This window comes from Montipora foliosa, chromosome 3 (genome assembly GCF_036669935.1).
Source record: "Montipora foliosa isolate CH-2021 chromosome 3, ASM3666993v2, whole genome shotgun sequence".
In the NCBI taxonomy this organism is placed as follows: domain Eukaryota; kingdom Metazoa; phylum Cnidaria; class Anthozoa; order Scleractinia; family Acroporidae; genus Montipora; species Montipora foliosa.
The window spans coordinates 26785373-26808289 of NC_090871.1; the positions used below are offsets into that span (position 1 = coordinate 26785373).

At 40.3% G+C, this 22917-nt stretch overlaps 3 protein-coding genes across 5 annotated transcripts in view; 1 reads left to right on the plus strand and 2 right to left on the minus strand.

Moving 5' to 3' along the window:
- Positions 1-18: 18 nt before the first annotated feature.
- On the plus strand, positions 19-15611 carry LOC137997187 (pseudouridylate synthase 7 homolog). Its single transcript, XM_068843034.1, has 6 exons — positions 19-665; positions 1978-2487; positions 3716-4020; positions 4122-4197; positions 5514-5769; positions 15261-15611. Exons 1-6 carry the CDS (start codon positions 20-22, stop codon positions 15511-15513), a joined length of 2046 nt encoding a protein of 681 aa, XP_068699135.1. The 5' UTR covers position 19; the 3' UTR covers positions 15514-15611.
- On the minus strand, positions 5778-13471 carry LOC137997199 (uncharacterized). Its single transcript, XM_068843063.1, has 3 exons — positions 13072-13471; positions 12712-12736; positions 5778-9148 (listed from the first exon to the last, which is right to left on the minus strand). Exons 1-3 carry the CDS (start codon positions 13107-13109, stop codon positions 8546-8548), a joined length of 666 nt encoding a protein of 221 aa, XP_068699164.1. The 5' UTR covers positions 13110-13471; the 3' UTR covers positions 5778-8545.
- Positions 15612-20179: 4568 nt separating the features above from the next.
- The window catches only part of LOC137997196 (short-chain collagen C4-like), a 14782-nt gene continuing 12044 nt past the window's right edge, over positions 20180-22917 (minus strand). For all 3 annotated transcript variants that reach the window (XM_068843059.1, XM_068843058.1, XM_068843057.1), the window contains one exon: positions 20180-22737. In XM_068843059.1, the coding sequence (XP_068699160.1) occupies positions 22238-22737 (500 nt within the window). In that variant the 3' untranslated portion in view covers positions 20180-22237. The remainder of the gene's footprint in view (positions 22738-22917) is intronic.

Consider the following 22917-nt stretch of genomic DNA (forward strand, 5'->3'; position numbering starts at 1 on the left):
TACTTGTTTTTTGAAGGAAATGCTGCTTTTGATTACGGGCGCAGTGTTCAAGATGGCGGACGAAGCTGAAAATCTCGAGCCCGAATCAAAACGGGCGAGATTATCTCCTGAACCAAATAACCACCTCGGAAACGTGAGTGACTGTAATACAACTAAGGAAAGTAATGTCGGAGATCTTCAGGGTATAAAAGTCAAAGAAAATGTTGAAAAAACCTCGAGTTTTCCTGTCGACGAAGCTGGTCACACTCAGAGCGATGAAAAGAAAGAAACTGGGGACGGGACAAGTAAATCAACCTTTGAATCTTCTACGGTGAGACCTGGGGTTTTGAAACTTGTGAGGGTGTCTGACAAAGATGTGGGAATTTTCGAGTTTGTTAGCAATCTGCCTGGATTCCATGGTGTTTTGAAACAGCGGTACACCGACTTTATCGTAAGCGAGCGTGATCCGCAAGGAAATCTTGTACGCTTAACGGACGTCTCGGTCCCTCAAAACGAAAAGACCAAAGAATTTCATCTCGATATTCTGAGTCCTGAGGACAGAGAGAAAATCCAGCAAGTGATTGACGAAGAAGAGAAAAACAAGTCAGTGATTTTATCACCAGATGATGACAAGGGACACCGCACTTTGGTTCATCGCGCCATTCGAGAGAATTTTTCTATGTTAGGTAAGATTTGTGAGAATTATATTTATAAACACAATGTTGTAAGTACATCCATTGGAAACTCGGAAAAAAATCCGAGGAGCTCCAGATGGGCTTTGGGCCCATGACCTTCAGTGATCTACAGTACTGTAGTTTGTCCGTTGCTCAAAGCAATGAGGTACTGAAGACTCTGTGGTGAGCGAGGATGAAATGTGGGTCTTTGACTTGAACTGCATCATGCAGTCAAATAACGACGGCATAGCTCGTAACTGCATCATGCAGTCACCTTAAAGCACATCAGAGATGAACCAACCATCACCAAGAGAGCAAATGTGAGAATTATATACACGTAAACACAATGTTGTGTTTATATAAAATTCGAATGTGAGTATTATGTAAATGTAAACACAATGTTGTATTTATAGAATTCTCCCCATTCGCTCTCTTGGTGGTGGTTGGCACATCTCTGATATGCTTCAAGGTGACCGCATGATGCACTATGGTGTCTTTATTTGACTTTGTAACTCCATGATGCAGTTACAGTCAAAGACCCACATTTCACTCTCGCTCACCACAGAGTTTCCAGTCCGACTAGGTCACAGAGGGTCATGGGTTCAAATCTCATCTGGAGCTTGGACTTTTTTCGGAGTCTCCGATGAATGCATTCACAACATTATGTTTAGGTAAGATTTGTATTTCTTTAAACTTGAAATGTTGGTTCCTTCTGCATGTACAGGAGCGGAGATTACAGTTTGTACATAAAACAAAAGACAGAAAACAAAACAACTCCAAATGAAGACTAATCCCAAGTGACCAAAATATACATGCTTTCCGGTACCTGCTTTATAAAGACCAGAAATGATTTGGTAATGTGGATAAAAACTTTAAGTAGCAACTGTGATTCAGAATTCTGGGCTACATGTAGATTACAGAATACAGGGTCACTTACATTCAACATAAAATACATTGCCACTGCAGTCCCACAGTCGATTACCAACCCACCGCCACCACAGTCCCATACTCGATAATGTGCATGTCTTTTACATTTACACATCTGTTTACTTTCCCGTAGAAGTTGGTATAAGCATGTTTCCAGTTTCTCTTGGGACTTACAATGGTCCCAAGAGAAAAACAATGCTTATGCAAAATTTTAGAGGGCAAACCAAGAGTATTATGGTTTTTTGAAAGTGGCCTGTAATGATAATTTATTATTGGTTTTGATAGCACTTTGAGGCTGGACAGTGATTTATCTTGAATAATGGAAGCCTGTGAGATGTGCATAAGATACTGTAATACTTAAGATATAATCATAATGTGTTATGTTTTGTTACTTCAGACAGTGATACTGTTGATGTTGGTAATCAGAAAGCAGTCAGAGTTTTCCACAAGCAAGATGCAACTGGAAAGCAAAGAAAGAGCCGATGGCCACAAGAACTTGACAATTACTGTTGGTTTGTACTTTACAAGGAAAACAAAGACACCATGGATGCTATAAATCTGTTGAGCAAACTTCTAAAGATCAAAACAGGCATATTTGGATATGCTGGAACAAAGGACCGCAGGGCTGTGACAACACAATGGATTTCTGTTTTTAGGGTGCGTGCAGAGGAGTTGCAGCATCTTAATTCTACCTTGAGGAATTTATGCCTTGGAAACTTTAAATACTGCAAAGAGCCCCTGAAACTTGGTTCTCTGTCTGGGAACCATTTTGTTATCACACTTCGTAGTGTTGTTGGTGATCATGACAAGATTGAGGAAGGTCTGAAGTCCTTGAAAGTCAATGGCTTTATTAACTACTTTGGTCTGCAGAGGTTTGGAACTACATCAGTTCCCACACATAAAATAGGTGAGGTGCCAGTTAATTGCATTATCATGCAAACTAGCAATCTTGTTCTCACAGGACTTCATTCAGTAGAGGCAAATAATCCATAAACATAATTAAAGGAAATTCATGCTGCTTCAAGCAATCCTTGTAAACAATTTGCAAGGTTTTGTGTCATGCCTCTTTAGTTTTGCATGTACAAGAAATAATTCAGCTGCTTGATCATGAATGAAGGGAATCTTTGCTGACATAATTATTTAGATTTTGTCTCATTAACATACAAGGTTGCTCACATAAGGCATTGTGCTATTTACATATATTGACTTCAAAAGGTAAAAGAATGTGCTAAACTCGCTTAAATGTCCACTTTCAAGTCTTTTAGCATGATGACAGGCCAGTTATTAGGCATCAAAAACTAATAAATTATTGGGTGACAAAAGCAGTAATGGTCTCATACTTTCTTTGCGAAATTTCGATTTTTCAAAACATCATTGCTCAGAGGTAACCCGGTATGTCGGGTTCAAATTTTGAGAGATCGCTCATTATGAAATGCAATTTTTAATTCAGTGCTTTATTCTTGGCTGACTGATTAGAAAACGAATCATAGCCTTGTGCCAAAATGTGACACCCAAACAAAAGGCAAAGAACTCATTTACAAGAAAGTGAACTGATTGAAGGTGGAAGATGTACATGTGTTTTAGCCCCGGGTGGGGGAGGGATGCTTGTCATCTCACTTAGGAGTGTAAATTTCCGATTTTGGTCTCACTTAGGGTGCTCTGGGCAAAACGTAGAATATGTAGCCGTGAAGGTCTCCTTTAGGGTTGAGCGCGAAGAAGTATAAAAGTGTATATTTACACTTATACATTTCTTCACGTAGGTGAAAGTAGTATGATGATGATGTCTTTGCCATTATTAAAAGTCACCAGTGACGGTATTTTTTGTTTCTCTGTGTTTTAATATGGTCTCTTTTAGAGGTCAAAACAGAACGTAAACAAAAATGCAAAACATTTAATTTACTTATCGAAGAAAAACAAACATGCGCAAATTTTCATTGCATGGCTCTCTTTCATCTCGATCGGCATTTCGCTTTGACCTCATATGAAATGCAGTAATGTGATTGGGCAATCAAGCTGCTTACTGCCCATATTAGGAGTTTCCTTGGTCCGTGAAACAAACTGCGAACACTTTTTCAAGGTCATACGGAAGTTGCTCTAAACGTAATGAACCAAATTTCGTTGTGCAACATTTTTAGGTCTCGCATTACTTCAAAGCAAGTGGTCAGAAGCAATAGATTTGCTTCTAAATCCTCGTGATGGTGAGCAAGATGGCGTGACAGCTGCTCGTCAACACTGGAAAGAGACAAAGAATGCCAAAGAAGCTCTAAAGAAAATTCCCAAGGGAAAGTTTATTGAGAGTGATCTCCTGCAAGGTCTGGTGAGACATGGGCCGTCAGGTCTGGTGAATGCACTGCAGAGCATATCTAGGAACACACGACTCATGTATGTTCATGCATATCAGAGTTATGTTTGGAACTTCATGGCAACAAAGCGCATAAAGGTAATTGTGGCATAATCTATATCATCATCATCATCTGGGCTTAAACCTCTTTTGCAGACATTTGCCATAATTGATAATTTTTTTTTCCTCTTTTTCGTCAGGAGTATGGACTTCAGCCTGTCAAAGGAGACTTAGTTGTAGCATCTTCATCTTCCGCTGATTGTGCAGTAAACTCAGGTGGTCTTTGTTTGACAAAAATGGGCAAACGTAGCTGTGTTTGCATGGCAATGGGCAAAAAGTACAACTTTAAAATCACCGCGGTTGGATGCCCTCATATTGGGCTACAAGAACTCCTTGGGAGTTAGCTCGTTTATTTAGGCGGACCAACGGGACCCCTAGTCCATGAAGAACGTTGTTAAACGACCTAGTTCCCCAAGAATTCTTGTAATTCAATGATGGGTAGAGCATTCGACCGGTGTTACGAATTTTCCAATCCTGACAAGAACTCTGACTTCTCAGTTGTGCTTGTGCCGGTTACCAAGAACCTAGTTTTCCATCCTTCCCACGGTGCGTTGCACCTTCAAACATTAGTTTTCGAGATTGGTTTGGGGGAGGGGAGGGGGAGGGATTGAGGGGGAAGGAGGAAGGGTGGTTCTGGAGGAACCCGACTGCCGTCTATGACTTCGTTGAGAGTACTCATAATTACTTAGAGTACGCCTGAGTCGTGTTCATGAGTGCACATCTGTTCACTCGTTTACTGGGCTTGAATTCCGCATCTTCATTACGATCGCGAGAAGGCAACCTTTCATCTTTTCAATGCTAGTAAAGTGTAGGACTTAAATCACAAGAGCCTGGGTGAATGAGGGTGCTCCATCAATTCTCCCATTGTTCATAGGGTCGGTATTAAAAAGATGATCGAGTAGGTTCCACTCCCATCGGAGGATTTCTTTTCTTGTTTTCCATAAATGAATGTGCCTTTCTTCATAAAAATCAAAACCGAAGACCTTCCAGTGATTTATTGACTAATAGTGGAAGAGTGCTCTGTAAGAAAGGCATAGATCATGAACTCATCATCATTGCAGTCATTCGCCATTCGACACCACTATGACTGTTTTACGGTTTGGGCGTTGTTTTGATCAGTTTCCTCCATGCCTGTTTATCTTTGGCTGGTCACATGCACATTCGATCTCAGTTTTATTTTTCTCTGCCCACACCGATATTTGCATGCAAAGCAGCGGGATAAAATTGGTGAATTCCTTGAAAAGCTTAAACTGGTTACGCCGAAGTCTCTTGCACTTAGCTTTTATCAGAGTAAAAACGAGAAAGCTGCCTTCACCATTTCAAAGTCGTTACCTTTAACGTTTCTGTATGTTTCTCGTTCCACATCATTGTATTCAGTTAATCTTAACTTCAAAAGAAAACTCAATTGTGTCTTTGAGGTCTGCTCGCTATCCAATCTTTCTTCTGTATTTTTAATCACGTTTTGTTGTGTTTCTCCAGCTTTGTGTAATATGACAAATTTTAAATGAGTAGCTAAATGTCTTATTTCACAGACACATCACACACCGAAGATATGGTTGAATTTATTTCTGAGCCCAGTCGCACCTCAGTAATCCTTTTAACGGACGATCATATTAATAGCAAACAGTACACAATCCATGATGTAGTCCTTCCACTTCCGGGTTATGACATGATTTATCCAGAAAACAGCATGAAAGATCACTACAGACGGATCATGGCTGACGATGACCTGGATATTGACAACATGCGACGGAAAGTAAAAGATTACTCTCTGTCTGGCGCTTATCGGTAAGTTGACATTGCTGCAGTTTTAATTTTTTGCACACTCTCGGAGGAGGAGGAGGGTGATGATTAAAGTAAGTACGGTGGTCCACAGGGGACATGCTGCAAGTAAAAAATTGTCCACCGTAAGTAAAAGGTTACGAACCGTGATTTTTGTGAGTGACGATCCGAAAATAGCGACTTTCCTCTCCCATGCAAACTTTTTTTTTTTCTTTTTTTTTTTCTTTTTTTGAGTAAAACTCACTTGTTTCTTTTTTTTTTTTTTTTAATTTTTATTTAATACCATACCATACTTACATCACTAACAATACTAATACTTACACCTACAATACAACATAATTGGTGCGATGTTGCATATCTTACACATGTCCTTAGCAAATCGTATCAAACGATATTGCGATCCCTTCATCGTCATTACCCAGTCGATTTCAAAACTGCATCCATTCGCGGCACCCGGGAAAGCTTGTTGTAATTCTCAACTAAAGAGGCGAGTATCGCTTTTCCTCGAACGCTAAAAAAGGATAAATAAGTCATTGAAATAAGCACTACATGTAAAACAACATATTGTCGTAAGGCAAACTAGTTGATTATTTTTGAGCAGAGCGTGTAGGTTCTGCAGCCAGCACTCTTCCTCTATTTTGCTGACAGTAATATCACGAAGAAAAGTTCAATGGTCATCGCACTTATAGCTTTTCTGGACGATTTAAGCATTGTGACTGTCTCTTAAAGAGACTCGAAAAATTAAGATGGCTACAAAGGAATTCGAACCGTTGCTCTCTGCGATACCGGTCACGGTAATGATCTACCAAATGAGCCATAAAGCCACACTCTATCTAGTAATAGACAAGATAGATGACAAGTCGTTGTTTTGTTGTTGTTAACTACGACAAATTCAGTTGTAAGGTAGATTTCAAGCCCAAGCCTTTGCTTCCTCTGAAGATTGTTGTTGTTTTTGAGAACCATTCTAACGAAGCGCCTAAACAGATTTTCGCGAATCACAAAAGTAATTTGCAAATAATATAAAAATAAATAGATGACTGTGCTAAGTGCTAACTTTTTTTAAGTCTTAGGGAGTGGATTGCGTAGGGCGCCGCGGCAGCTCACGGCATGTGGCCGAAAGCATAAAGGCGCCTCTGGCAGCCGCTATATGGTCCATGATCGATATCGGAGCGCAGCACCAAAGCACCACTCGCGGCTAAAACACAACGCAGCAACCATAGATTTACTTTCGCGAGTTAAAATAATAATCCTGCGATATAATATCGCCCCAGCTACTTAGGCTAGGACGTTAAGGTCTCGGTAAAGGAAAATGAGGTATCCGCCAAAAAAATGAAATTGTCGCGTCGCTATCTTTCAGTTTGTATGGGGTCAAACTATATAACATATTAAAGCTAGTAGATTGAATTATTTGAATAAAGTTTTAGGTTTTTCATATTTAAAATTGCCTTTTAGTTTTGAGGCCTCAAACTCAGACTGACCGAGTGTGCTGCAGAAGCTCCTGCCCCCTCACTTTATTAGGAAAATAACCGCACTTTCTTACATCTTAGTCACAGAAGAATGCACTCCAATACCATGTTAGGAATTTTTGATGTGTTAAGAATCGAAGGAAATATCACGCACCAAAGTCGCGAAAGTCTGATCTCATACTTAATTTGGGCAGAAAAAGTGCCATAAAATTAGTCTCCGAAGACAACTGAAAAATTCCTCACAAAATTTGGGGTAGTATAATCATCTATTAGAACTGAAATTTTGGAAGCGATATCTTAAAACCAGTCGGAAGAGGAGGTACGAGAAGTTGTAATTTTGGCGTCAACATAAACCCCCAGAAAATCGACGTTGAAGTTTCGCGTGCAGTTCACGGTCTGCTGAATAACTCCGCCCTTTTTCTTGAAAACCAATTATGCTGAGCCAATTAGCGTTCGGGCACGTGCAAAGTTAGCAGATCGCGTGTGAAGGCTGTCAATTGACACCCAATCCTTTCACGTGTGATTGACATGATACGTCAATCATTTTTCGCGCGCAGATTATGGCGGTAATCAAAGAAAAGCAATTTTAGAGGTTTTAAAATTAATTTATCAGAATTTTTTATTCGGGAAAATACACTTCACGGCCCACCCAATAAAGATTTGCAAAAACCTCAAATTTGTGGGAGACGCCCAAATTTACCTTTACCAAGACCTGTTAACGAACTGCAATTGTTCCCAAAAAGGCCTTGCCTTGCAAAGGGCACAATCATAATAAATTGGAACTTTTCTTTGTTGTGCATGTGACTCTCACGGCCACCCTGGTAAAACCCAGATAAACTGAACTACACTATACTATCTTCTTTTCGTCTCCGGAAACCTTGGAAACGTAATTGTCGTGTTTAATTAAGGGGAATACATGGATGGGAAGACCTGCCTTTTGAAGTACTCAGTTCTGTTTGCTTTGATTTTACATGCGAAAAGAAAAAAGTCATAAATGTCACAGGCAAATTAAGCAGTGTTCAAGTGCAATCATCGCGTTTTATTTCAATCCTTTGCAAAGTGTATTTAAGGCCTTGAAACAATGAGCACTTAAAGAAGATTTATCCTTCTCACTCCTCCTATAAACGCTAAGGTTCAAGCTAGAACGGCTCACTTTTAATCAGTAAAATTTAACTCAACCCTTAAACTAAAACAAATGCAAATCTAACAATCATTACTACGAAAATGGCACACGAGCGTGACACAAGAACATTCTCGTTCACGAACAAAAAAGCTGGAAAAAAAATTCATCGCTTCCAGAAGGGATAGGGTGTAGTTCACTTTTCCTGCACAATGGTAACTTCGATGTACTTTATGCCAGTTTTTTCGGTTTTGTCATCGGTATAAACTTCCAAAAACAAGCCGTTATTAGGGTTTAGCTTATGTTGGAAAAGCATCTCTCGACTTAAGCCACCATCTACAGGAACAAAACAAGTTCCCCATCTTTCAGACAAGTTCAACCAGATCTCGAACCTCCCGGGATAGAACGTTTCAAACGGTTTCGGCAATTTTGAATTGTAGCGATGTCCTATTTCTCCACTTTTTCCCTTGACGCCGACACACGGAGCATCTGTCTTGTAGTTATTCTTGTCGAGAATGAGCGCACCAAAGAAAAACTGGCCATCAGAAATAACATAGGAGGGGTCGCTTTCTCCGAGTCCAATTTCTTTGTCAAGTCCAATGGCCAATTTGACCACGAGGTTAGCATTTCTATCAATCGCTCCCGGTGGAATCAGCGGGACAGTCATCAGACGAGCGTAGTTTTCGGGCGCACCCAGGAAGGTCAGTTTTGTGGCGGTAACGGAGTTGTGGTGGTGAATAAAACTTGCAGCCTTTACCAACTTCAGTGGCGTGAAAAGTTGGTAATAAGGCATCTGCACCTGTAATCAAGACTAAAGTCGATTAACCCTCATTGCTTCAAAATTAGAGGGAATTGTTGATATTAAACCACCTGTTTGATTTCAGCCAATTTCCAGCATTAAATAAATGTATCTATCTTTTATGGACAATGTATGCGATTGTCTCTTATTATAAATTTAACCTTTAACGGCAAGATTGGTTGGCCTGTTCCAGGCTGTCGGATAGTAGAGGCGAAATAACGAGAACCAGCGAAGAAAATCTAGCGGGGTCTGGGGGGAGGATAATCTCGACCCCACAGCTCTTCTCTTGGCTGAGGGGGAGAAGAGCTCTGGGAAACCCTGAACTAACAAAGTGTCTTGTCATTGGTTCTCGTGAACAATCAAAAGCGTCTCTAAATGGTGGATTCAAGTTAGCACGAGGAGCGAGCAGGCGCCGTAAGGTTCAAATAGCCAATTTTTGGCTATAACAACCCTACAGCGCATGTTGTCCTACATAGAGTTTCCCAGAGCCTGGGGTCGACCCGAGGCGCTGGTGACGAGAATGGGGGGATGGGCGGTAGAAAGAAGGCAACCAAGTCTCTTCCTCAATTGAAAGATTATTCTTAATTGTCAATTTGCTCCAAGTGAAGTATTGTCGTTTATTGTGGACACTAAAAGTTCGATAGGGATCATGGGAAATGAACATATTTTATTTAAAAGCCGAGTCCCAATGTCAGGACTCGAACCTTGGAACGTTTGATTAATAACCTCTTCACTTAACCCCTAGACTACCACGTCACTAACTGAGAGGATGTGGTTTTTTAAAATGTCAATATTTTTTTTCCTTCCAAATACAGCTGTTAACCTGTATTATTATACATCAGACTCACTATGAAAAATCTGATTGGTCGAGAGCATTCAATCAATTCGGTTTTCGCATGATATCATGAATTATCAAAACCTCGTGTCTGTGTTATCTGCCTCAGCCTTCGGCTTCGGCAGATAACACAGACCTCGGTTTTGATAATTCATGACATCATGCTCAACCTCATCCAATAATTGTTTATTAACACCTGCTAAGAAGCAAGCTTAAACAGTGAAAGATGTCGGTTACCAGACTTAAGAGAAAGCTAACCATTTTAAAATCGAGCCTTAGACTTAACCATTATTCTGCAATGATTTTATCTATATAATAATTAGTTTTGGTAAATAATCGGCACGCTTACTAATTAGTTGATTTTTAGTGGTTAAGTGGATAAAAACAAATTTTTTTTCAAATTGGGTGCTCTGGGTTCAAATCCTGTCCAGGGACTAAGTTTACTAAGTTTATCTGCTACCACAAGTCCTAGGACAGAGTACTCTAAATGGAGGATAAAACTTCATTTGGAGCAAACTGACAATAAAGGATAATCCTTCATTTGAGGAAGAGATCGTCATTTGAGGAGAGCTCTCCTTCCGCCCTTCCTCCCAGACCCCGCTCGATTTTCTTAGCTAGTTCTCGTTCCCTCGCTTCAACTATCTGACAGCATGGAACAGGCTAAATATTTGTTTTGCATAAAGCAAGCTAACAAAATCTGTATACAAAAATTTGGTTTTATCAACGGAGTTGATAATGTAAATTGGCCACCGTACAGAGATTCTAAAAGCTGACGTTTCGAGCGTTAGCCCTTCGTCAAAATCAGTACTTTGCTGAGTTCGCATTTGTTAGCGTTAATAGTATTTTCGGTCACATGCTTGTGTTTTATGAGGGGTTTATTGTTTTGGTCTCCCATCCTGACACTAACCCCGCCCGAAAGGGATTAACTTCAGTGAATTTTAGTATTACAAAGCAGTCAAATGCTCAGAGGGCACACTTGTGGTGTAAAGAAGTTGTGAGGGAACTTGAAAATTATCAACATGTCAGCCCAGAAGCCATTGTTTCTCGCTTCTCTTTTATTTGTTATTCTTCGGAGACTGGAATGCTGTATTTCAATACCACACAATTCAGTGCCTTCTGATTTTCTGTAACACGTGCCACAGGCAACCCAGTATATGCTTCACGGAAGCATCTCGTTTGTACTGAAAGGGAGTAAAACTGAAATAATTTGTAAGTAGACCAGTGTAAGTCTTTTTTCGAAAAACAGAAGTGATACAAGAACATTCATTGTTACTTGATCTCTGCTTGGATAATAATACATCTAAGAAAGGCAATTTGCCATCTGTTTCTGTTTCCATTGTAAACTTAATATTGTCAAATGGTCAAATGGTCAATGGCAAATGCAACATTTTTAGTCCAAAGGATTTCATTCCGGATTCTCTCAAATCACGTGTTGTATACAAATTTACTTGTGCGGGCTGTGGTGCTCGCTACGTTGGTGAAACCAACAGGCATTTCTACACACTTGTAAATGAGCACCTTTTCCGGGACAAAAATTATCACATTTTCAAGCATCTTAGTTTTTCTAAAAATTGTCACGATAATTGTGATGTTTCTTGCTTCAAAATTATTGATAATGCTACTTCTTTCTATCAACTCAAAATCAAGGAGAGCTTCCATATTGAGCGGTTGAAACCCGAACTCAACAAACAAGTTAATCATGTTAGTTTAGCATTACACTTTTAAACTTTTACCGTTATGTCAGTTGTGTTCTCTATAATATTGTTGGTTCGTTTGAATTTTACGTACTTGTAACGAACATTTAATCTACAAAGAATCATTGTATTGATAGTTATACATATATACGAATTATCTTGTAAAAATTTTAATGTTACACTCACTATGGCTGAAGATGATGTTTGAAACATCGAAACATGTTCCGAAAATTCAAAAGTGTGGTTGTATTTTTTAAAATATTAGTAACACTTGTGCTATCCAGACCATTTGGAAAAGTTTTTGTATTTTATTTTTTTGTGACGTCACGTGCAACATGGTTGACATCTTAAAAGCTTTTGTGACATTTTGGCGACATTTTAGAGAGAAGGGTCGCACTACCAAAAATATATGATGACAGATTATTTTGTAAAATAAACAACTAGTGCGACCCGGCCCTTTGATTTTTTTATGCAGCATAATTCGGTCAAGTAAAAAAACATACAAATCTCAATTGTCATCTGTGATTGGCAGCAAAAGATATTTATTCAAATACCAATGCAATGAAAGTGCAACTTTTCGCGCGCCAGTTAGTTGGTTTTAGTTTATGGATAGAGAGCATCTCTAACAAAGCAATCAAACTTTTCACCAGTGGTTTTCAATTCAGTCCCGAGGTGCAATACACTTAAAACACGGGACTCAGGTGATTCAAAACATGTTGAAAAGGCTTCTATATTGTTTATCCGTCGTTGTCCAGTTGACACGTCACACTGTGACATCTCTCTGCTAAGCTATTTTTAAATGGGTGTGCGAGAATCTCTTTGGTTTCACTTCAGTAATACTTCAAAATGTGGGCCGGAAATGAATTATCCCCTGGTTAGAGCATAGTTATCCGGTTTTTGAACATCTTGAGTCGGTTTTAAAGGCACCAGTCTGACTTATTCAATATGTTAGACGTAACAGAATCGTGCATGCAACGATAAACAATTCCTATTGTTTGCCTGAGATAAATCTCAAGCGGTTTCTCGTAGTTTACCTTGGAATCCGCGGAGCAGCATTGTGATTTCATTTTCATTTTCATTTATTTATTCGCCATAAGGGGTACAAGAGAGAGAAGAAAATGAAAAAAAAAAAAAGTCTTACTGTTTACAATCTCATGGCGAGGAAGCCCAAAAGAAGCCAGCAGGCTTATAGAGAATGGGCTCCCTCAGATAAATAAATAGAACAGAATTTTAATTTTATGAGGAAAAATGGCAGAGCTACTGTAAAAATCTTATGATAAATTAGATAGTCATATTGATCATAATTAGGTTAAAAACAGAGAAAGAAAAGAAAAATATATTTTAATAAATATTTAAGATAAGAGAAATGCTTTCAGCTTACGGCAAAACGAAGCGATGCTGAGAGCACGATGAAGACTGCGAACAGTAACATGACGAACTTGTTTCAGGCGGCGAACAACCAAACGCTGCTAGATAGAAACACCTTAAATAACAATGACCACAACCAGGTTTTCTGAGCCTGCGAGACTGAGCACCCCCAGCAAACCATTGTTTTAACGAAAACCGCTGGTCAGAAACCTGGTTCTGGTCATTGCTGTCAAAGGTCTTCCTGCTATATAGCCTTCCAATGATTGAAGAGAGGCTCCCGGATGCCTCAGCTGGAAACTCTATTCTGATTGGCTCTTTGCTGGTGGCGTGCTTTTGCGTTGCAGACGTCATTGGACGCTTGCACACGTGCATACGCAAACGTGGCTCTTGTTGTGGACTTTGTCACATGAGCCCCCCGCGTAGACTCAGACAAACATGTCGATCTACTGAAAGGAAATATATGAGCAAGCGATAGTGAAGGAAAACAGAAGAAAACGTTATAAATCTGTGGAGTTGGTTTGTAAAAAGGAGGTAGAATGGTTAGTACTAAAGACTGTTGATGTAAATCGGACTCACAGTATCCAGATAAATAACCATAAAATGCGGAAAGCTCTCAAAGAGTTGCAGGAATCAGGAGAGAAAGTCTTCATACCGCTGCCAAAACCATCGTAAGACATCGAGAAATGTAAGCCTTGGCTAATCGATTGAACGCAGGAATTCTTAACTGTGAAAAACATATAAGGTCCCACAGCAGAAGTTCCTGATGTCCACCAGGAGTAACAAGAAGGTTCATAAAGGGGAAAGCATTACCGCTTCGAAAAACAATTTTTGCCCACTCTAGTTTTGAACAACGCACGAGACCTTGAAATACGCATAAGAAATAGAGGATACCCAGAGAGCAGTGCTAAAAGGCATCTCTCTGAACTGAAATTCTTCAACAAAAAGGTCATGCTCGTCATGCACTAGATGATGAAAACGCACATGTAACACAATTCTGACTACGTAGTATATCGCAAAGAAAAATCCATGAAAGATATCTTAGAGCAAAACAGACGTCGACGGAGTAGAATAGGGTACAGAACTTGCACTATGTATGGTACCATTTCCTTCCAATATCGAATCCTTTTTTTGCATTTTCGCAGCAGACCAAGGGCCATTATCGATGCTCGGATCAAGCGCGTGGTTACGTCCACTGTTGACACGACCTTATACAGCCCATCACTCCTTTAAAAAGGTCGTCATCTTTGCCCGTCATTATCAACCCCCTACACTTTAAACACCGTTCTAGCTGCTCAATCGTGTTCACGGTAGTTTTCGAATTCGAAAAACCAAGCGATTTCGGAAAGAAATCTTCTTGGTGAACGATATATGAAGGGAATTGCGTAGTGAGTGAACGGAGAAGGTACTTCAAGAACCCTTGTTTAATTTATAGAGGCCGGAGGTTAATTTCGCGTGGGATTTTTCGCCTCTAGTGACGGTTCAAGTCTATATGAGGTAAGCCAGCCCGGTAAGGCGGGCTGGCCCGGTAAACGGGCTGAATTTCAGGAATTTGTTTACGTGCCTTGTAAATAGTCAAAGTCATGCAAGGGATACCTGGGCCCGGTCGTTCAAAAGCCGATTAACGCTAAACCCAGATTAAAAATTAACCTAGGAGTTTATTTCTCTTCTCCTAAATGCTGTTCAACGCTGATATTTGGCAAAACTTTACATTAGAAGAAGTCAATCTTGAAAAACAAAAGTAAACGAAAGATATTTTCACCAAAAAGTTGAAAACATGAAACAAAAGTTTACACTAATCCTGGATTAAGTTAATCGGCTTTCGAACAACCGGGCCCTGGTGAATTTTCTTGTTTTAGTTCGAAATGAAGGTTCATTCTAGCTCTAGCTAGTATGGAATGGCATTTTGAAACAAAAGATGCAAAAATAATCCTGTAATCGTGGAAATCTGGCTGCGTTTTCAAGATAACCCACGCGTCATGACGATTTTTCACCGGGCTGGACTGTTTATATGAAAACTTTTCATCCCGGCTTGCCGAGATCTCGATAGCTCAGACCGGGATCTCGGCAAGCGGGCCAGCCGGCCTGCTCATACAAACGAACCGAGATTTTACCAAAGAAAATAGGCATTAGCCGAAATCTCGGCAAGGTCGGCCAGCCCGCCTAACCGGAACAGGAACAGTGAAAGTTTCAATTTCTGTTTAATTTTTATTTCCAGGAAATTAATCGTCAAACCGAGTCTCGTAAGCTGGCAGTGGCTTGGTTATAACGACGTCAAAGAGCCGCTAGCCCTGACTGACACGGACCGGATGAAAGGTGCCCTGGAACCACAATCAGTTCCAGATGGAAAGTTCTGGGCTCTAAAGATAGAGTTCACATTGCCCACTTCAACCTATGCTACGATGGCTTTACGAGAAGTGCTTCGGTGTGAAACCTCATCAGCCTACCAAGCTTCGTTAAACCAAGATTAAGGTCTGGTCTGTGTTGCTACGTGCTTGGCTTGTTCTTAGAATAAGTGACATTATTTTTGCAAAACGACACTGATTAAAGCCGCTAGTTGTTGAAAACACTCATGGTATTTAATGAAGTTTACGTGTTCTTATGTTTTGCTTTTCAGAGCAACGTTTTAGCGTTGCTTTTGTTTGTTAAGTTTGTTATGTAACCTGCTGTTTGCAGAGAACGAAGGCACATAAGCGTCATCCTTGCGTAGCGTCGCCTCAGTACATCGCTATTTGTTGCACATGCCCTCCCGTTTTGATGGTCCAGCAGTTTTTCAATTCACCAGCAATTTAATCGACGTGTGCAGAGGCCACAATTGAGTCTGAAACACAAGTCTTGACAGTCCAGATGTCAAGTTTCTTGATCAGAGAAAGTGTATTAAGCTAACAAGTGGCTTTTAGAGAAAAGGCACAGATAAAGTCGCGCGCGAGCCTAGGGCCCATACGACCGGAGCTTATCCCAGTTTCGTCGTAGCATGAAGCAACTGGGAGAATTATTACTCCCCTGCATGGGATGCTAGCTCATCCCAGGGTTACCTCCCAGCAGTATATCGCCGGTACCATTTAAACACCTGGGTGAAGAGAGACAGTGTGGTGTAGTAAAGTCTCTTGTCCAAGGAAACAACTCGATGGCAGATCTAGGCCTCGAAACCAGCGACCCTTGAAATCGAGCCAGCTAGAGACGGGCGCGCAATAAACTACGCCACCGTGCCTCCTTAGAGAAAAGGACTTGACTAAACAACTTTCCAGAACAAAAGTCAAATGTGATAGCGAAGATTTGAGTGTTTTCGGCTCGACTTTGTTGAGCTGCGTCGCTTGCTCTAGTTACGACAACGATAAACCAATACATGTTATTGGTAGTAATTAGTAATCACGTTTATACCTTGATTAGGACAGGCCGTTACAAACAACGACGGTCATTTGAGTTAAGGGCAACCCGTTTACCATGATTATAATTATGCGCAGACGAACAGTCAACTGGCCTTTATAACGCTGCTGCTCTGTTGACAAAAGCGCGGGGCTGCATATTCATTTACGAGATACAAAAATGCTACTGGTAGATGTGGCCACGGGGTATTGCAAGGCAGGCAAAAGAATTTGGTGAGGGTTTGTAAAGAAATTGTCTCGGTCGACCAATCAAAAGCGACTTTTGACGTATGCTTGTCTTTAATTTTTTGCGCGCCCGATGAAAAACTTGCATTATTCTGTCATAATAGTGTTTGTTATCGATGTAGCGACATCTTTTTGACCTACTGCAGCAATGACTCCGGTTACCAGATGGAAAACATGGTAAGTCGGGTCATCGTAAAGACGAAGTACGGTCAGTCAAGATATACTTTGCACATCTCAGTATTTCCTCGGTTTTTTGTGGCATCAGTTGATTTTATTAACAAAAATTACAACAACGGCGACGACGACAACATTTTATTATAAGACAAATTTGCAATATTTGTCACCTACAACTAGCATAGCTATTCGAGGTTGGCAACTATAAAACATAATAGAACAGGCTCAATAAAGTTAATAGCAACTTTATTCATTTAACCCATTGTATCCTATCGAGTGTATCCGCCCGCAGCCGGATGAAATGAGTGAAAGTCGATTTTGATGAGGGAGGAAAACCGGAGTACCCGGAGAAAAACCTCGGCTCAGAGTCAGATTGAGATCAACTAAAACTCAGCCCATATGTAATCCGAGGCCATGGTTGAACCTGTGTCACAGAGGTGAGAGGCGCGGTTGATAACCGCTAAACCACCCTGACTCTCCAAGAAATAAGAAACTATTACAAAATATCGTAAATTACAAAAATAAAGTGAGTCAAATTAATCTAAATCTAGAAATGAAGAAAGGATTAACCGCGCTCATAGCAACATAAACCTCCTCAGTCTCCAAAACTGTCAGGTGTAGTTTGTGCAGTTTTCGTTTGAAAAGAGGTTTACTTAGGTCAGTTAGCTTTGGAGGAATCATATCCCAAATTCTCGCACTACCAATTCTAGAAAAGGAGATCAGTTGTTACTGGGTTGCCAGTATGGCAAACCCAGTAGGAATCTGCGTTTATTTCGTCGTTTTCTTAATTTTTTCCTTGTCGGTGAAAGTCTTGCCTGTCACTCCCCTGCTAAGTGGTGGCTTTGTGCATAGAGCCTTCTGCGCGTAGTTTCTTAGGATCGAGAGGGTAGTGGGAAATGCGTATATTTCTCTGGTAAACACAGTAGAACGATTAACTTAACCGGCAATGGCGTCGAAAGTCATGTAACGCGAATGGCGTTTTAGTGGATCTTTGAAAAAAATATACCCTTATGAAGCTCAAGTCAATTGGATATACAGGAGTGGAATCTTAAAAGCGACAAGTAATGGACTTTGACAACAATCTATCGCCCGTCGAGCCGAAATCAAAGTGAGCTGTATTTACCTAAAGTGCATGGTAATTTGACACGATTGAGTTTCTTGCCTTCACGCACGCAATGAAATAGGAAGAGGTTTTCGCCTCTAAGAGCAAATATGTTAATTGTTTCAATAAATTTTTCGCTGGAAAAGGATTCTGTGGTATTTTCTGCCTTTGTGAATTATAATATCATGTTGTGTATTGAATTTCCGAGGTTAAGGTTGAAATGTGATATGGGAGAAGTCTTTTAGTATTGCTCTGTAAGCAGGAAGGGTTCACAGGCCTGTTGGAAGCGTGCTTGAGTTTCAACAAAATGAGCCCCAAAATCAGTGAAAAATTGTGACGCAGATGAATAATAAAGTAGCTGCCATTTCCAAAATGATGAAATTACCTGGTGATAAATAACGTCGAACGCGTCTTGGAGAGTAAATTTTGACTTTGCATAAACAAGAGTTGGGCGATTGTGATCTTTGTTTTGACTTTGCTCATTTCATTGTCAAACTTTATAACACTTGACAGAAAAAGAAACTTACAAAAACCCGGTATCTTGCCATCATTTGACACAGATGCTTCACTGTTTGGCGAGTAAACATGCCGCGGTAACTTAATCACGGCGCCCGCTGAATTCCGGCCATGTCACTTTCGATTTTGCGATTTATTTGAACGTAGCAAAAATCTCCCAAAATGTTTGTCGCTGATCGTAACTTTTTATATTCTATATTCACGGTTCAAAATTAATGTTGTTTTCATGTCGTAAATATTTTATTCTCGATCGACCGTTCCGGAAACTTCCTTCTGCTCTTTCTAAAAACTGTGTATCGATAGTTATTTGCTTTTGCGTCAATATTTGTTTTGCATAAAGCAAGCTAACAAAATCTGTACCTTGCTGAGTTCGCATTTGTTCACGTTAATAGTATTTTCGGACAGATGCTTCTGTTTAATGAGGGGTTTATTGTTGTGGTCTCCCATCCTGACACTAACCCCGCTGAATAGGAATTAACTTCAGGGAACTTTAGTATTACAAAACTGTCAGATGCTCAGAGGGCACACTTGTGCTGAAAAGAAGTTGTGAGGGAACTTGAAAATTATCAACATGTCAGCCCAGAAGCCAAATTTTCTCGCTTCTCTTTTATTTTTTATTCTTCAGAGACTGGAATGCTGTATTTCAATACCACACAATTCAGTGCCTTCTGATTTTCTGTAACACGTACCACAGGCAACCCAGTGTATGCTTCACGGAAGCATCTGATCTCCGGACGTAAAACTGACCTGCAGTTATAAGGATCTGGTACAATAAGAATGGATCTGGTTAGGACCAATGAATAGTTCGGAAATATTTGGAGGGTCGCAATGATTAGTGACGTCGTGCATTAAAATAGCGCAGGATTTAAAGTAAAGTAATTTAACGTATTAAAGTTCAGGGGCAGGATTCCAGAACTGACAAGTAAAGGAATGGCATTCGCTCTACTGTCAGAAAAGTACATAAGGCGAAGCGCGCGTTTCTGTAAGATTAAGATTTTATTCAAAAGCAACTTGGCAGCCTGGCCCCAGGAAGATAAACCGTAACAGACATACGGCGCAATTTAAGAGCGATAAATTCTTTGGAGAGTTGAAATGGGGACGAAGTGCCTGAGTCTTGCAATGATCCCAATACTTTTGCTATGAGATATAATCAATTTGGTATCTCCAAGAAAGATTGCTATCTATCAAGACACCGAGATATTTCACATATTCTTTACGCTGGAGACAAGTCGTTATCTTCAAATCATTGTCAAAAATTCTCAGGTCTACATCAATGTTAGCCTTGCGTTGATAAGGGTGAAAAATAACAAAGTTTGATTTGCCAGTATGAAGCGATAATGTGTTAGCATTTAGCCCCTCACAGACTTTAACCACTAAGTTCGTTGTTCACAAGAGTTTCAAGCAACGTAAGATGTTTGTCAGCATAAAGAAGATTAGTATCATCAAATAAACAAAAATTGAATTTGTTTGAGGAGCGAAATTTATCATTAATATAAATAAAAAAAAAAGGAATGGTCCTTAAGTAGAGTCTTGAGGAACACCAAAAGATTTTTTTTCTTTGTTGGAAATGATAGAACCAACTTGAATTGTCTACACCCGGTCAGATAAGCATGATGAAAACCAGTCATTGACAAACGCCCGTATACCGTAATGACGAAGTTTGGATAATAGTATGGTATGGTTAACATTGTCGAAGGCCTTTTTTACATCAATAAATACACCACATTAAAATAATCCAGCGTCCATGTTACTTTGTATTTGTTGACAATGAACAAGATTGCATATTGACAAACTATTCCGTAGTTTCTGCCTCTTACAGCAAATTAGTAGGTTTTTCATGCAAATCTGCAAATTTCATATCTTATTTAAGAATACTGTAATTGTAGTCAGGGCAAGACATTCTTCACTAGTAGTTCACCGGCGCTGACTCTGTTTTAGATGTTGCTTTCAAGACGTTTCGTTGTTGGACATTAATCACCACGAGCGACTCATCTGAAGGCTTTGCTGTCCATCAAGGATCCGTATTCCGGAAACGACCACATATTAATCCCAGACTGAGGTTTACAAATCCTTGGCACGTGCATGATTATCCGCCACGTTTTGATGTAACCTTTAACCATTTTCCAGCGCGCGCGTTTTAACGTGTTTTTCATTTTAGATCACGTGTAAAACTTGAACCTGTAAACTGATCAAGGCTCAAGTGTCAGCCGAAACGTCTTGAAAGCAACATCTAAACACACAGTCAACGTCAACCTACTAGTAAAGAATCATATCTTATCATGGGCTTAGACTACCTAACGTCAAACTAATCACTAATAGAATTGTTAAGAACGGTACCTTTCCCACTTGAGGGTTGCAGATCTGTAGGGTGAAGAGAAAGCCGGAAAGTATTGCTCAAAAGTCTAATTTGGATTTTGAAACAGGAAACTGGTGACTGTGAGAGTTAGGAAACTTGTTTTCCTCGTTTATACAGGGGCACCCAACGAATCTGTTCCTCACATTATCTGTTCCCCAGAGGAAACTTGCTGGCTGGCAAAAATACAGGTGTTTCGATGAGCTGGCCGGGAAATCTTGTTATTAACAGAGGGTTTTGCCTGGGAATTACTGACTTTTTCTAGAATTTCAATCCGAGCTGGCTGTAGAAACTCTGAAGACTGAGGACGACTAAAAAAAACCAAAAAAGAACATACGACGGCTGGTCAGATTGATTGCGCTTGCGGGAAAAACCAGTTTTGTCCCGATTTTGTCGCTTTTGTTCGGTCGTTTTGGATCGAGGGATTTGAAAGCGCGCAGAATTCCTGGCTTGGGAAATAAATTTGATCAGCTGGCTAGGAAACCAACCAATTTTATCTAGCTGGCTGGGAAATTTCTTGTGTGTCTTGCTGGGAAAAAGGAACAGATAATGTTTTCCCAGCAGCACTGAAAAACACCTGAAAATGCCTTAATAACATTTATTTTTATTAACTGGGGTATAATAATACATTTTACAACAAATTGGTCGTTGGGTGCCCCTGTTTATACTTGGCACCGCACACTACCTATAATGCGACACTTGTTCCGTTTCTCCTTCCCTCTTGTCTTAAAGTTAGTACATTAAGTTGTTTCACTGAAATAAGTTATTGTGCATTGGGGTTCAGATTTGCGGAGTCAGAATGCAAAAGACTTCAAAGAGTGGTTCCTCTTTAGGCATGAGTAGGCCTTGGTTTTTGAGCACATAAGCGTTGTATGGCTCCAGGTAGGTCTTTCAATAAACGTTCAGTTGTATCCACAGGATTGAAAGGGAGAGTCCTCAAAGTCTGAGTAGATAAAGAGAACCCGTTTTATATTGGTCTCTTAGATTTGTCGCAATAATCATAGTTAGTATAGGGCAACCCTCTACTAACTATGCAATAATGAACGTTGACTGGTTTTTAAGGAAAAATTGAATTACTTGGAAGGTTCTCGCAGTTTCTTTGGTTGTGCCAACTTTGCGATTTCGCTAACATATTTGCTTTTACTTTTTACAAGGATTCCTGATTAGGATTGCTGATTAGGGAGTGAAAACCCACACCTATTGTACTTTGTTTTGTTGTCGATCGATTTGCATTCCATGGGTATATAAAGAAACGTAAGGTACTCTCTGGGGTTGTAAATGAGATTTTTAGCATCCGTTTAGCTCACTGATTCGATACCCTTTGAAAGAAAAGGAAATGAAAGATTATTATCAGTTGTGAGACCAAATCTTTTCCAAGCGGTAATGCGTTTCGAAAGCAATTCGTCGCCAATAAACCCCGTTTGAGAGGACACTTTTTGTCACATCGTGCATACTGCGCATGTCAGTTCTCTGTCCTGTTCGTATGGCGGGCATGGTAGCACTCCACACTTTCCCAACACTGAAGTAAGTAAAGCCTTCCCTGGGTGACTCTTACTATGAAGTTGATTGACTCCAGTTGCGTCATTATCGACGCAGATATATTCCGATCTCGTGGTGTTTGAGCTGCCTGTCATAAGATATCCTTGATACTCTCGGGTCCATTCTCGGGACGGGCAAACATTACGAGCAGGGAGCATCATGAGAGATCCACGTTTTTCCGCTCGACACACAGCGCACGGCACGCCAAGATAACTAATCTGCGGCCCCTGACCCATCCTAGCAAAGAGGTCTTCCACGTGTCCATACTCCACACCAAAGAGGGACGCTTTGGGGTGATATCCCTGTGTGAAGGGCTTGTTGTACTCAGGGCGCAACGGCATACAAAGATAGTTGGCTCCTCCCTCTCCGTCATGGCTTGGCTGCCAACCCGCTACTCTCCCTAGCACAGTTGAACAGATTGGAACAAGGTTTTAGAACCAGCTAGTCAATATGTACGAGTGTCGACGTTTTGATTGCGTCGAGCACATAGCAACCGTTGACGGACGAGGGTGGTTTGGGGACGACGAGGTCGACGAGAAGGAAGATATCATGCACCGAATGACATGATTTCTTATCAATT